Source organism: Manduca sexta, chromosome 11 (genome assembly GCF_014839805.1).
Source record: "Manduca sexta isolate Smith_Timp_Sample1 chromosome 11, JHU_Msex_v1.0, whole genome shotgun sequence".
Taxonomy (NCBI): domain Eukaryota; kingdom Metazoa; phylum Arthropoda; class Insecta; order Lepidoptera; family Sphingidae; genus Manduca; species Manduca sexta.
In genome coordinates this window covers 10,988,781-11,004,884 of record NC_051125.1, presented here as the reverse complement: position 1 = coordinate 11,004,884, position 16,104 = coordinate 10,988,781, and the positions used below count along the sequence as shown (strand labels likewise).

The window sequence follows — 16,104 nt, the reverse complement described above, 5'->3', positions numbered from 1 at the left end:
GGTCATTTGCAAAAATAGGACAGTTGGTAATATACCTTGTGAATTTATCCAGTAGATATACAAATGTAATTTGATGGTGGACTCCACTGGAACTGTCATATAGGTTGCCAGATTCTGTCTAGACACGCTCGTCGCTTACCTTTTACCCGCCACATTTCTCAAGAAATTATAGTGGTACTGCGATAACAATATCATGAATTATAGAGCTAAACAAATAATAGTAATTCGTACTATAATACAAATTATCTTTTATTTTAACACAAATGAATAAAATAATATCAACTTCATCACGCAGATTCAAAAATAGGTATATGCACGTATAAAAAAAATTTAAACAATAACAAAATCCTTAAGAATCGCAATGTTTCGTCCTGTTTTCACCACCAAAGTGACCATGACCCTAACTTTAAATGCTTTAATTTTTACACGTGACCCAATTCCACGCAAAATTATATTTACACCGACCCATTAAAAATTCTTTATATCATGCAAATCAGTTTAAATATTCACGGGAACATGGTAATGCGAGGACGTTCTGTTGAAAGGTTAATTTTGATGAGTGACTGCAGCGCTATATTAGTTTACAGACGACAACGTTTGCGGACAGAAGGGGCTTGGCAAGTGTGTTGTGGGTGCGTCCGCGTCGCTTATAGTTAAGGTAGGCCAGATATTTTTACTGAATGAAAAGTTACCACTGCGCATTACAGCGCGGTGCAAGTAAATATAGAACAAAACATTTTGTAATTTTTCAAGACTTGTTATTATTAATTTAAGTGAAAGTGCGATCACAGTGAAAAATGCTCTAAATATAACATTAACCACCAAAGACCAATTTTAGAAAAAAATAATCTTAGGTATTTTTAATATTTCTGTTTTATAGAAATCAATCTAGTGTTCAAATAAACTATACTACCGACTTGACAGTACAAAAGGTAATAAATACATAAAGTTCTGGATTTTATGGTCTCGCTATATAGCACTAGATTTATTATTGAACAAATAAATATGAATCATGACCGTTAGAGACAATATACCTAAACATATGAAAAAATCATGCCAACGAAAAATGGGCTTCAATAACAAAGTTTTCTAGTAAATTGTTTCGGTTCTTAATACTAAATGCGCCGCCATAATCACTGGAAAAAATAACTAAAAGCCTAAGAGTTAATGTATCAGAAAAACTCTACAAAGGCTCAGTTGTTTCGAACCATTACTAAACATGTGGCCAGTATCGGTTTGCGAGATCTAATGTTTACATGGTTTAACCGACTTTAAAAAGAAGAGGTTGTCGACTTTACGTCTTTTTATACCGACAATTTACAGAACTAATTACCAATAGTTTTTTTTAATAAGGTCTGAAAACGCTCGTCTTAAATCGGCTGTAGGTCCATATTATACGATTCCTATGAGCTTACTTTTGCAATCCCGTCGTGTACCACGTATTATTTATTAGATCAATGTATATAAACACCGATCTCTTTTACCCATGGTCAAGACACAATTTGGAAGTGATTTAATTGATTCCATTTTTTTTAAACCAAGCTTTTGTAGAAGGTTCTTACGGAAAGATAAATTAAGAAAATCGTTCAGAAATATGAAAAAATCAGAAACTTTAATATTTTATCTTCATACGTGTGTATTTAGCTATATTAAATTTAAGCAAAATAAAAAATCTTCGTTACGTGTAGTTGTCATGGAACTCCACCAAAAACCGTTGTAATGTTTTGATGAAATTTTTGGTAGATCTGCGGATGGCTTAAGTTCAATATTAGATTCGGTAAGTGGCACTGTATGCAGGTTTTAAGATTTTATCTCCTTTTTAGGGCAAAGCGACGTATATCCGAGCGGCTAGTAGTAAATAACATTATCTCTCCTTTAAAAAAAAACAATACTAAATATCTAATTGTCATTACCTAGTCAAATCTAAAATATACTAGACATTGTGCTCGACATCTCTACAAACTATGGTTAAAATTATTTTAAAGGTTTGGAACAACCCGCATTTAGTTTAATTAACGTTGTAACTTGATTTCGCATTGTCTTTCAAGACGAAACATAGAAAGTTTCTCTAAAAACATAGGCGTTTAATACAAATACAAACATTATTTAGTGTGGGATAATTGAATTTATTTTTATTTATTTCATTCAATTAGAGTCGATTTTTCTTGCAACTTTTCTATGAGTACTGTGTGAACAAATAATAAGGTCCAATTAACTTAGTATGAACATGATAGATCATCCTTAGATGTATTATATTCTTTTTGTTACATTTCGGACTATGCACTATTTTTTTTTTTAGTTTAGCGCAGAAAGTGATCTACTACTACCGCCCCGCTTTCATAGGGAGTGACTGAGCAGTTATGGTATTCTCATGATAGGCAGGAGATACCGTGGTATAATTCTTATGTTACACTTACTATTAAAATAATGGTCATATTGATTTTGCCATCCGAAGTCCGTATCAAAGCAATTACGAGAGATTTTAGATTGTATAAGTCATAACACCCAGAAATAAATAGCAAAAAATGGGTGCCATAGTTGTACAGTCACCCGCATAAGTAGCTGAAAAAATTAAAAACATCGAATGGAATATAGATTATTGTGCTCTTTCCAAAATATTTTCTTCAAAAAATAAAATAAAAATAATTTACTCTATTGCACAAAAACAGTATTCAATTAATTTGAACGTGAACAGACCATTTTTTAATATTAAATTTATTATGTTAATTTTAATAAGGCAATTTGTAGTTTTATATTTGTTAAGTTACTTTAATGGCTGACTGTACCTCTATCTCTTGAGGGATAGATGCGTGTGTTTTTTTTTCCTGAAACAACATTATGCGGATAATAGACAAAATATCTTGTTCAACTTTTGAACCCAGACTCATCCGTTCCTCACCCGACTCCTTTCACAAGGCCTAGAGAGACGTCTAATCTAATATTATATAAACTAAAAGAATATGCTTAAAAGAGTATGCTTCGTTTAGGATTTGACTGCATCTATAACTAAATATACTAAATGCGTATAACATAACTCTAAATAACCATATTAACTTCAAATAAAACTCTAAACTTCAACTACAACCAGTGCCTCTAAAGAAAAAACATCAAAAGCCGTAAAATTACTATTACCATTTTAGCCAATTCCAATCAAATAATGCAAGTAAATGCATGAACAGAACACTTGATGACAGCGTATTCAAAGGCTTTCAAACTAAATTCAGTCTAAACATACAAACAGGAAAAAGAATCAATATTCACTCGGCTCGACATTAAATCTTAAACGGCCTGTGCAGTCAAATGCATAATGATTGTCCGATCGGGCAGCCCGACTAGAAAACGACTAAAATGGAAATTTAATTCGCCGTGATCTGCATTCGCTCTGATATTTTAATGAAGCACGAATTGCTTATGCTCAGTCTAAGGCTTTATGCATTTGAAAATATTATTGAAAGGTAAAGCGTGTTTACAGCTTCTGAATACACTTGCTGTGTGGCCTTGTATATTTTGAAATAACTATCAGCTTACTTTCATAATTTCTTTATCAACGCTTATTATTAGCTTCTATTACTCCTAAAAGCATATTTTTAGGCAGAAGGCCTAGCAAGAAAGTGAGTCGCTTTAAAAAAACATTACAGCCATGCCAAACAACTTTGGAAATCAAAGTTTACAGATTTCCATCATAACTCCTAAGTTATATCTGTAATAACCTACACCCTGTTAGTTGCTAATATTCTGAAGATTATCTTTAAAAATTTTACTAACAAATCTATACTCTATTATTGTATCTTACGGAATAACTAATGGCGTTAGAAATAGCAGTTAGATTCAATTATTGTTTCCAAGAAAACCTATTTGTAGTTTTTGTTATTCTCTTATTTCCATTAAATTAGTTTATATAAGATCTTCTATAAAAATAGAGAGCGACCTGGAATAACATTTTATTTGAATACTAGCTTTTGCCTGTGGCTCCGCTTGCGTGAAAATAGGTTTCCAGGAAAAATAAAAAAATAAATATCTTCTCAGTATAAAAAATAGTAATCAATATAGCTTCTTATTGGTGAAAAAAACATTCAAACCGCTTTAATAGTTAGCTCAAACAAACTCTTCAGCTTTATATATTAGTATACATTATTTTATTTCTTAGAAATTTATTTATTACCCCAGTAGAATGTTTCTATACTCTTATCATATTTAATGTCAAATATAATAAATGTCCTAAATCCTTATTCTTTTCAGTCCGAATATGTGAGGTATTAAAATGTATTTTGTCTTTGTTTGTTATAATCATGATTTCTATTTTTGTGTGGGGTTTAATAAGATCTTACTCCAATAAATACATATTTAGATTGTTATTCAATACCGAAATTCTTGTCTTCAGATGAATGATGTAAAGATACAATCTTTTAAGATTAGAGTTCAAGTTTAATGCTACCATGTTGGGCCTTAAACTCTAAAATTTTATTCCTTTCTTAATTTTCAATTTATCTTTTATATAAAGCTGAAGAGTTTGTTTGATCGCGCCAATCTCAGTAACTACTGGTCCGAATTGAAAAAATCTTTTAGTGTTGGATAGCCCATTTATCGGAGAAGGTTATATAACATCACGCTATGACCAATAGGAGCGGAGCATTAATAAAAATATTGCAAGAACGGGAAAATTTATTCTTTTTGAGAACTTCCTTTGCTTGCGCTGAGTAAACGGTTAAAGTTAGGCAACAAATATGTAGGATGGCATTGTTCCCCTTAGAAATTAAAAAAAAAAAACAATGTCTCCCGCCGCATATTCTGTCTCCCTGTCTGAAAGCGATAAACTTAATAACTACCTAACGAATTTCGATGAAATTTGGTATGGAGATAGTTTAAAACCCTGGGAAGTTTATAGGCTACTTTCTATCCCGGGAAAATATATAGCGAGACTTTTGTTCTGGAAAACTTCATCCTGGAAACCGTCCACACGCGGGCCGAGCCACAAGCCAAAGCTAGTTATAAATATAATAAGAAAAATATAATTTTTAACTATGACATATCTAAGAGCGCTGTTTAAAATTATCTATAAAAATGCAAATATTTAAAAAGAAGTTCATAACTTAATAAAATCATAAACTGGTAATGCTATGTAATTTTATTTAACGGTTATAAAGCTTATATTGATACTATTTTTACATTATTGCATAACGTAAGAACAGTTCGCTCGTTATATCAGACTTAACAAGATTACGATGTTTGTCTTGGTCGTAAAACATTAATTGCATTTTTCATATTTAACACAAACTATGTCTTGAATACTTTATTATAACTATCTATCTATACTATTATATAAAGCTAGAGTTTGTTTGTTTGAACACGCGTTAATCTCGGGAACTACTTAACCGATTCTGATAGAAACTACTAAATGGATTTTTTTTACCGATACGAAGCTAAATTATGCCTCAATGCTATAGGACTGTTATCCCGGAAAGTCCATATCACGCCAACGGAGTCGCGGGTAAAACACAGTTTTTAAATTGACTGGATTTATTAGTTATATAATCTTTTTGTGTATTTTTAGATTTTGTAGGTCATGACTTATAGATCAAGATAATATTTGCATTAACATGTCAGGCTCATACGTCCAGTTTTGTGTTGAATACTTTTAGCCATTGCTATTTAGAAATTTAATAAAATAATTACGTATTTACAAAAACTCTTCCACGAAAATGACATCAACAAAGCATTTCCTGATTAACCAGGAAACATCGTTTTAGATTCTAGAACACTTATTGTTGTTTTAATTTAAATTTACATTAACTTACCTAGCCTCTTGCTAACCATAATTAATAAAAGTTTAAACTCCAAGCCTGAGTTCAACTAGCAACAATTAGTATGCAAATTGTTTTTTCTTTCAGAACCGTTCAGGATGGTGCTAAAGTACTCAGCCATGAAGTACTCGCCAGTGCTGGTGGTGCAGCTGATCCTCATGGTGCTATTCTTCATCTTCGTGAGGTATGGGGATGAGAAAGAAGCCCATGTCAGAGGTAAGTCGCATTATGTATTTTAAGTGACGCCAGCATTCTCAGTATAATAATAATAATAAATAATAATTGTGAAGAGATTCCTCACTTTGAATCCCTAACCGCCGGTGGCCTGGGTCTTGAGCGCCGCCATCGGAGGGTCTTTTTCTTTTATATTTTTATATGTATGTTTTTTTATAAATGTTCATCTAAAAATGTAAAGAAAAAAAATCCTTTAAAATAAAGAGAATTGACCAAATAAATAATAATATCAGCCCTATATGTAAAGGTTATGCGTTAATCAAACACCACTGCATGCTCAAGACTAACTTCGTCTAACTCCGTCCACCTACCCACATTACATTTATATTTTACAAACACAGTTACCTACACTATATTATATACTGTCCCACTGTTGAGCATGGGCCTCCTCTCCTACTGAGGGATTAGGCCGTAGTCCACCACGCTGGCCTAGTGCGGATTGGTAGCATTTTCAATAAACGAACCCAATTTTATATTTATCTCAAAAATGGACCAATCAGATCAGTTATTTTTGACATACTTACAAATGAGTTGTTTTGATTGGTTAATTCTCGAAATCGGATTGAAGTTTAAAACGGGATTCTTTATTGAAAACTGCTGTTACTTTTACGTATTTTAATTAAGAATGAGTTATTATAGGCGCAGGATTTCTAGCTTTATACTAATTCGTTACTATACGTACAAGGGCTAGTAACCGCAATAATTTCATAATGAGATTAGACATGTGACAATATTTGACTACATTTTAAAGTGTTTTTATTGCGATAAAAAGTATTGACATTAAACTCAGTGTGGTATCAACAACAAGAGATAAGATTAAAGATGAAATGTAAAGGAAAATATGAGCATAAAAAAAGTAGGTGATCTGATGTCAGCTATTTGGATGGAATGAAAGAATAAATCATTCTACGTTAACACTACGTTGAGACTAGGGAAAGAGAAGGATAGTTTATCGATAGATGCATGTAATGCTTGTACTAGAAAATTTCATCAAAGGACATTGTCCATGAATCCTAAAGAACTTTTCTAGTAAGAACTATTTTAATCTAAAGATTATAATATTTCTTTGTGAATTATCGCTTGCTATAACGGTGAAGGAAAACATCGTGAGGAAATCTGCATACCTAAAAAAATCTCTATAGAAATTTTCGAGGGTGTGTGAAGTCTACGAATCCGCACTAGGTCAGCGTGGTGGACTAAGGCCTAATGACTAATCCCTCTCAGTAGTAGAAGAGACCCGTGCCCAACAGTGAAACAGTATAATACAGGGCTGATATTATTTAATGATATATTAGTAATTTTGGAAACATTAGTTTTTTGTTATATATACATGTAATTGGCATGTCGTCTTCACCTATAAGTACAGTGGCACTTTAGACTCATCAATTATATTATGATTTGACTTAAGCTATGTATCGGTGTACATGTACATTGTGTTGGTGATCAAGAAAAGAAAACTATAAAGCAAAGCTTAGACATTGAGCGTTTATTTAGCTATAAAAAATGTGATAACATCTAAAACATAACGACCACAACGAAGTATTTTATGAGATTAAAAAATCTAATTGGATATCTAATTTACTTTGAACTCGGAAATGGTTCGTCAGCTAAACGGTATTCCAAGCGGCGTTATCGACAACTCTAACCGAGTGGAACTAATGAGCTGATAAAATATTTCTTTAATACCGATTAGATTTTTTATGTTTACTCATATTTGAAATAAATCAATTTTGTTTTGATGGCGGACGAGTCCGTGACGAAAATCTTGCTTATTATTTTTTAATAATGTAAATGCGAAGTTTAAAATAAATCAATATGCCTGTTTTGATGGTGGACCAGTCAGAGTGGCGAAATGTTGCTTGATATTTTTTCCTTTTTTTAATGTTACATAAGCAAGTTTGAATTTGAACGAAATTTGGCACAGAGAAACCAAAGTTACTTTTGAAATCAAAAATGCAAAATGAAATTTATATTCCGGAAATGACTTTCATGCAAGCGGGTTCCGCAAGCAATACCTTATAAAACTATTTACTCAATTGAATAGAGTTTATCGTACACCTAAAGAAATCGTTTTAGTTGCTCCGCTGCCTGCCGTCAGGATCTATTTCATAGAAAGAAGTAGCGCAAATTAACAAATAATTACTGCTGCCTTGGGTCTATGAGATTCTTTACCTTCTACTTCGCTATTCTATTTTCCGTCTTTATGCAATTACTATAAAGGTGATAATTCATATGCGGTATTGATAAAATACCACCAATAGAACTATCCGTTCGTTTACTTACCTTCAGCTGTAAAAAGGAGAATCCTTTCATACATCTGATGCAGTAACAATCTTAATGAATGTACACAGAGTTCGATGTAGATTAGATATGAATTATGAATTTAACTCGCGCTCGTACTAGTTCTGTACCGTTTGCCAAAACTGTCGACTGAACTATTGTCCAATTGTTTTGATGACCATCGTATTTATGCAATAAGGCTATGAGACAATGTTTTGTTTGGTCTGGGCTTTGATTCGTTTTATAATTTATCTTTAACAAAACTAACGTAGGTTGGATAGAATGGACTAACCTCCAAATATATTTCACATTGACTTCCATCATTGAGATTGGCAGACTCCATGTGCGGCCTCCCTAAATATATGTCAAATTGGCCGCCAACGACATCGCAATTACTCTATTTTCAAACCCTAATGACCTCCAGTTGACCCCACCACAAATTAACTTCGTGGTACGTCAAATCTCAGTCAGTCTAAACTGTTATAAAGGTTTTAAACCCATTGCAGAATCGCCAATAGTATTGCTACCGTTGATTGGTTTGTCCACGGCGTATCTGCGAGGCTCGTCCCTCGGGACTAGTGTTTACAAGTCCGTCCAAACGTTAGTAGGTTTGATTAAGTTTATCTATTGTCATTGTATTGTCTTTTGGGAATGTTTGATTCATAGATACGTTTTCATTGTTTGTGTGATGATGTTGTGGGTTTTCGTGTAGTCATTTCATCGCTGTAGAAACTTGTTTACTTAGTTTTTGTATTCTGTCTATAATATAGCTTAGCCTAGGTATATCATTCCGGTAAATTACTTAGAAATGATTTCAATTGAAATAGAGTATCCCTTTTCTAAAATAAATCGTAAAGCAGGACATTGTGCTTAGGCAAAATTTGAAAGTTAGCACAATAGCATGGTAACACATTTTATCAATGATTCTTATGTATCCTTTCGGTTAATAGTTCTAAATGTACTACATCCAAAATTAACGAGGGCCATAATTTTTTTAATCTCACTAATTAGTGATGATCTCATATTGCGTTTAACTGAATGTGTACACAAGCAAATCGCTTGCCATGTGGTTAGCGCTTGCGTATAAATAGTAGTATAAATAACTTTAAATTTCAACACAGGAATATATCGTCACTATTCTTGAAGGAATAAAACGTAAACGCGCAATAAATGCACCGATATTTTACCTAGCTTATAACGTACCGCGATGTGATAGGGCAGAGTCTATCACAACTGGGCCAAAATTCTAATCTTGGGAAATATATTATTCAAATAAAAACACACAGGCAAATTTATTTTATCCAATCTGGGCATCGAACCTAGGGTCCAACATTTTGGTCAAAATATATTGCTAATGGACTGAAACAATACAAGAATGTATAATTTATGATACTACTAACATTATGCTTCAAAATGCCTAGTAACTGGTTACAATGATCTTAGATGCTTCATAAAAATATACCATTTATACACCATTAATGAAGACGCTAATAACTTATGTCATAGCAAGTTGTCTCCAGTAGATTAATGAAGAATTCCAACTGAATTAATTGGGGACCGGGACATTATTTGAATTGACAGCATTTATAATAAGGTCCGCAGTATATTCTGTATTTTGAGTACCATATCCAATGATATCCGTACTGTGTTGAATATATACCTGTCCTTTGTATTTTTATTTAATAGACTATTTATTTGGCTATAATAGAGAGCAAATTTTACATTAATTCACAAAACCTTTTAATGGTGGATATCTAATATGATTAATTAATAAAGACAAGTAGTTTAATAGTTAGAAGAAATTCCATAAAAGCAAAAGTAGAGGTCCAGAAACCAAGACACACGAACACTCGCAGATCTGTTTTTGTACAAACATGATGAGTTATTTTAATCGTCGTCTTTGGTAAGTAGGTCAATGTAGAATCATTGTTTGATTGATTTGTTTGTCTCGTGTGTATAATATGGGAATTTCATACGGGTCTGATGTTTATAAATATACATTTATTTATAGATTGTTAGTTTCGTATGTAGATAAATATGACTGTAACGAACCTTTTTTCAAATTTGGGAGTATAAACTAAATCAACTACTGCTCATGCTTTAAAACGTATTTTGTGCTGAATCTATAGAAAAGGCATAAGAGATGGAAAAGGGTAAAGGATAAATGAAAATATGATCTACAAACTACAGTAAGCCTGTATTCGGAAGCCAATTAGTTAGAAATAGATCTTTAAAACAACCATGTGACCAAATAAAACAATCCTGGTACTTAAATAGAAGATTATTTTAAACAAAATAATTAAAACACTTTGAAACGAGCAGTAGGACCCAACGCTGGAATTAAGTGGTGTACGATGGAAACAACATAATTCGAGAGTCGTTTAATCGTAATCCTCTTGAAGACAATAGCCATCTCTCGTCCAATGAACGCACAGTTAGGCTTAAATGCAACAAAATTATTTTCTTATTGCAAAATATGGACAATTGAAGAAAGGGATTCTAAAGCTGGTGCTAAGATAACGATCGGCAAATAAAACAATACTAAAGGATTTATAAGAGTAGTTATAGAATCTATTAAAATTAAATAAGTTTAACCATTAGTTAGAACCTTCTATTTTTTTTTTTTTATCGCGTTATAAATGTTTATTTCCTCCTTCTTTCTTGCTTTCTAGTTGTAGCAACTGTCAGGTTCATATTTTTGTACAAATAGATGCATTGAAACCTTAAGTACTATATTTTATATAGTGCATCATGTTGACAAAGTCTGTGCAGTGCTTTACGACGAAGTAATGTGGATTGTAAAAGCGGGCAAAATATGTTAAGAAACAATGCAATGTTGATATTTTGTAAGTTTGCCCCGGTGGTAGTTGTAATACGTATGCGGTCCCAGTACGTCTTCCGCGTTGAGGTACTGGGTTCAAATCCCGGGACAGGCCAAAAATAAATGTGACTGGATTTTTCCATCTTAAAAAGTTACTCAGTCGCAGTCATCGTTTTGGCAATGTGATACCCCCGCGCCTCGAAGATCACGTAAAACCGTTGGTCTTGCGGCTGTTCTCTCTTTTTTCATGTCGCATCAACTTCTGATCGGACTACTAGAGTGAAAAAATAGACACACTCTAATATAGCCTGCGTATTTAATTGATCTCCGATGAGATTGGCCGCCATGGCCGAAATTTGGCTAAAAGGGATACATTAATCATTATGTGAGAAAGTATTATAATATCGAGCACGCATATCACGACGCAAAACAGCCTACAATAATTCTAGCACCTATAAAACATCATGTGATACTTCATACTATCATTTGAATTACAGCACTTTCATCTGAAATAACTATTAGCAAACTAATATCTTATGGTTATTCAAAACCAAAACGAGCATGTTAATCCAAATAGAATCTAAAATTATGCGCGGTAAAGCAGGATCACATAGAAAATCCATTAAGAACATCCGACGTTCATATTCTTGGACGCAAATAGTGGGATATTATAGCAGATTTAATGGAAGGACATCCGTGGAAATGTATTTATATCGCCAGTATGGAAGGCCATTAGCAGCAGCTGCAAAGTTGGTTTAATAATTCCAAGATATGTCCACTCGTGTAAGCCTGAAATTACTTCTTGAAGGTATAATAGATGTAAATGCATTCCCAAAATGGTGTTTGCTTTGGGACACTGTTCGTTGGGTTTACTGCGTCCCTAAATGTGGTAAACAAATCTTGGTGTAGCCAATTAGGCTTTTTTTGAATTTACAATTTCGATATCCTGATCGAAGTCAGTCTCATTGCTACTCTGTTTAGATACAAAATATATCTAGTATCCTCTTAGCATTAATATTCTAATACTCGGCATAAGCTTAATCAGATGTTCAAAGCCACGAAAATATTACATGGATTGGTACCCAAAACCACGTGTAGTTGTAATGAATCGAAGTTGAAATCCCAGATTATTAATTATGTCGTATTTAACATCATGTTTGATACTTCACACTACTGAAATTCAATACAAATCGTTAAACAATCCATAAAATATTTCCCTGTCAAAAACAAGACGAGCTGTAGTGGAGTGCAAATAATTCAATTAATTGAAATACGCCAGAAGCGACACTACTCAGCACGGCTTATTGATAAGGACGACCGGCTATAACCGGGTATGCACGGCGAATCCGGGTCAATGGGGCCTTAGTACTACGGCAACCGGATATGTTAATGTTATACCCGGTTGTAAGTGAAAATGAAACCGGTTATTTACTGAGGGTACGGATTTGATATCCGTGTATTCAATTGACATGTGAAAGGGATTTAGTTAGCCTTTCCGTCTGAGACGACCCTTTGTGAACGCTGCGTTAGGTTTTATTCTATTATATTGGAATGATGAGCAATGTATTCGACGCCTTTTCCTGCTGATAGTAGTTTTGTAAGATAGGAAATTGGAATATATATTTTTTTAAATATTAAAAGATCGTGGAGTAAACATGATTAAAAAGTTATGCATGAAATGAAGAATCAATCAAATAATCATAGCAAATTGTTTTGCTACACTGCTGTTACACTGAATTTAGTGTCAAAATGGTGACGTCATTATATCCAAAGGATAAAAAATGTAATGGAACAGGCACGCGAATAGAAAGCATGTTTAATAAAGCCTCTGGTTGAAGTCGTTTCACTCGGAAAGAAAAATTGATAACATTTTTTTCTTCTTTCTATCAGAGATGATTTAGTTTTCTTTTTGCCTTCAAGCGGCTTCTGTTATAAAATGAAAGAACGGGTTTGCGCAAAGAAATTGTAAAAATACACAATTATTTTTTAACCCCGACTGCTAGCTATAGACGCAGCGAGATGTAGAGTGATTTAAAGACTAAATTTCTATGCTTCTTGCATTTTTTTTGCACATGTAGTACAGAATTATGATTTATGTTTAATGTAGTAATGATAATAATCACAGAATTATAGTAACCATTGCGCTTTACCTATGTTTTTAAGATGGGAACTTTAACAAAATTATCAGTATGTTCAAAATTATTCATGTATTGTCACACGTATCGGAAATCTTGTAACCTGTAAGAATACTTGACACCAATAGCTCTCGTGAAGATACAATAGACGATATAGACACAATAGTTCACACACAGACAACACTAGACACAATTAGACGATCTAGGTACAATATTGATTGTAGTTCATTGTTCTTAATCTTTTCATTTGAATTAACATAACATTCAATATACTGATCTGGTTAAGTGTATCCTTGATTACTCCACTATCAACATTATTCTGGTTCAGTTAAGAAACAAGTTTGCATGTTCAACATCTAAAATCTTACACATTTAAATCTAAAAATATTTTTTTAAAAGAAGTTGTCTTGTAAAGGGTCGAAAATAAATGTAATGTATAAGCAATTGTCCTGTGAAAGATCAATCTCTAACTTTACTGTACGGGCAGCATTGATAGTCGCACTAAATGTAAATAGAGGACTATTTGACTCCTTTACCTATACAGATATCCAAGCTATCATCCAATTAGAACATCTGTAATTGCCAAAAGATGTATTCACCCCCATAGAAGGTATAACACTCCCTGAACTTATAAATAAAGCAGACCGGCATAATTGTGCTAAACATCAAACGATACCATTTAAATTCAAGATCTTCATCGTAACATTGCTGAGATAATACCAAAAGCCAATATCAAACAATCCCAAAAACAAAAAATCAATCAACATTGTTAAACAATTCAATAAATCAATAGATAAAAGTTCAGACCATTCATGATAGGGTCTTATTACCTCCATAATTTCGCGTAAGCACCTATCAGAATGGGAGAGTCGAAAAATAATAAATTACGTCCCAACCATACCCCATTGTTGATCGGGACCGAAGCCAGCTTACTAGGAACAATCATCTCCGATTATAGAGGTATATCTTTGATCCGAGCGCGAGGTAATTTTATCAGAGCGAACATTATTAGGGGAAACGAAATAATAAATGATCGACGACTCGCCGAATACCGGACTTGTGTGGGTAGAAAGAACTTTCTTAATGAAATTGACCTTAATGCAATAAGGGGTTGAGTGGCATTTCCTGGGAATATCTTAAATATTCACTATAAAATTTGCATACGATTTCAATTATATATAATATGGAGGTAGGTTGCCCACATACGGTGCCATCATCATCATCAAACCTTTGCACTCCACTGTTGGACATAGGCCTCTCCCAAGGTACGCCACAGAGCCCGATCTACTGCATTATGCATCCAGTCGCTGCTGACCATCTTATGTAAATCGTCCCGCCATCTGACCACAGGGCGTCCCACACTACGTTTGCCATAAGAAACAAAAATCTTAGCAAACTACCTATTGCAACTTTACTTACCTCTGTAAGAATAAAAGTGCGAGTAAGTGATTCCTCTTCTGCAAAGATTTTTACGTTTTAAGTACAGAATCTGGAAGACTTGCTTCTATAAATTTATAGGATTATAAATATAAATTGATGCAGACAAGAAACAATTATTGCGTTTAAAGTTTCAATAATGAAAATTTAGAAATGCATTCACAAATCACAAAATGCTAGTTCCTCCAGCAGTTTGTTAAATAAGAGCTTGGAATTTCAAATACAAAATCACTACAGATTCTTCTATCGAAGGTTTGTTAAAGAGATAGCTTGCAATTCCAAATTCAAAGTCACTACAGATTCTTCTATTATATTTTCGAAGATTTATGTAATTTAACATAATAATTATTGTCTCACAAACCGAAAGCAGAATATATACGGAGATGCCTTTATGACGTGTAAGCTGAAAATAAATCATATTTAGGAACAAAATAAATCGCAATTTATTCAATAAACTGACCCGACGCTAATTAATTTGTAATTAATTGAAGTGCTCAAACAAAATTTCGAACAGCGATCGATTGTAAGTGGTTTTGTATACGAACAAACAACGGAAATCGTATTAAAATTAATTCACTTTATTTTGTGCTACAGTACTCCTTTGATTTAATAAACTTAAAACGTTTCCGTCTAAGTATAATTAATTTAAGTATATATTATGTATATATTGTTACGCGCCGCTATCCTAGCCGATGACATCGGGCGTTTCCGGAAGTATTCGGCTATATAAGGTTCAAGGTATTCTTATATCTTTCTTTCCTTATAATATAAATGCTCAAGGGAATATTTTGTTTAATAAATATTGTAAAACGCTCTTTTTACAGTAAACATTATATTAGCAAAATAATTACAGAATACAATTTTAAACATTCTTTTGACAACGTCCAGCCAGAGAGAATAATAATAATAGAATAGTCGTGACATATCTTCTCTTCTGCCAGCCTGCGCGCGCAGCCGAATACTTCCGGAAACGCCCGATGTCATCGGCTAGGATAGCGGCGCGTAACAATATATACAGAAGCGATAGCCTAGTTGGAAGTTGAACGGAGTGCCCAGACAAATTTCCGCTGGTTCAAAAGCCAAGGACACACATTTAACTTTTCTAGCCATGTGTGTATTCTTTGTAAATGATCACTTGCTTAAACGGTGACGAAAAACACCGTGAGGAAACCTGCATACCTGAGAAATTCTCTATAAGAATTTCTAAGATTTGTGAAGACTGCTAACGCGGACTAGGCCAGCGAGGTGGACATAAATCCTCTCAGCAGTAGAGGAGGCACATGCCGAGCAGTGGGACAGTATCATTAAAATATAATTTATTATTATACACTAACCGTTGGATTAATTTGGATTAAGTTTTACACATACATATACCATATCTTGGAACATAGGCTGG

At 33.4% G+C, this 16,104-nt stretch overlaps 1 protein-coding gene across 3 annotated transcripts in view; it reads left to right on the top strand.

Annotated features, from left to right (window-relative positions):
- Window positions 1-560: 560 nt before the first annotated feature.
- LOC115454132 (ammonium transporter Rh type B-B) overlaps window positions 561-16,104 on the top strand; it is a 31,869-nt gene continuing 16,325 nt past the window's right edge. The window contains exons 1-2 of one of the 3 annotated variants that reach the window (XM_037437424.1): window positions 561-658; window positions 5,889-6,017. In XM_037437424.1, the coding sequence (XP_037293321.1) occupies window positions 5,900-6,017 (118 nt within the window). In that variant the 5' untranslated portion in view covers window positions 561-658; window positions 5,889-5,899. Of the gene's footprint in view, window positions 659-697; window positions 933-5,412; window positions 5,489-5,888; window positions 6,018-16,104 lie in introns of those variants that run through there. The other 2 variants (XM_037437425.1, XM_037437423.1) reach the window with 2 other exon arrangements.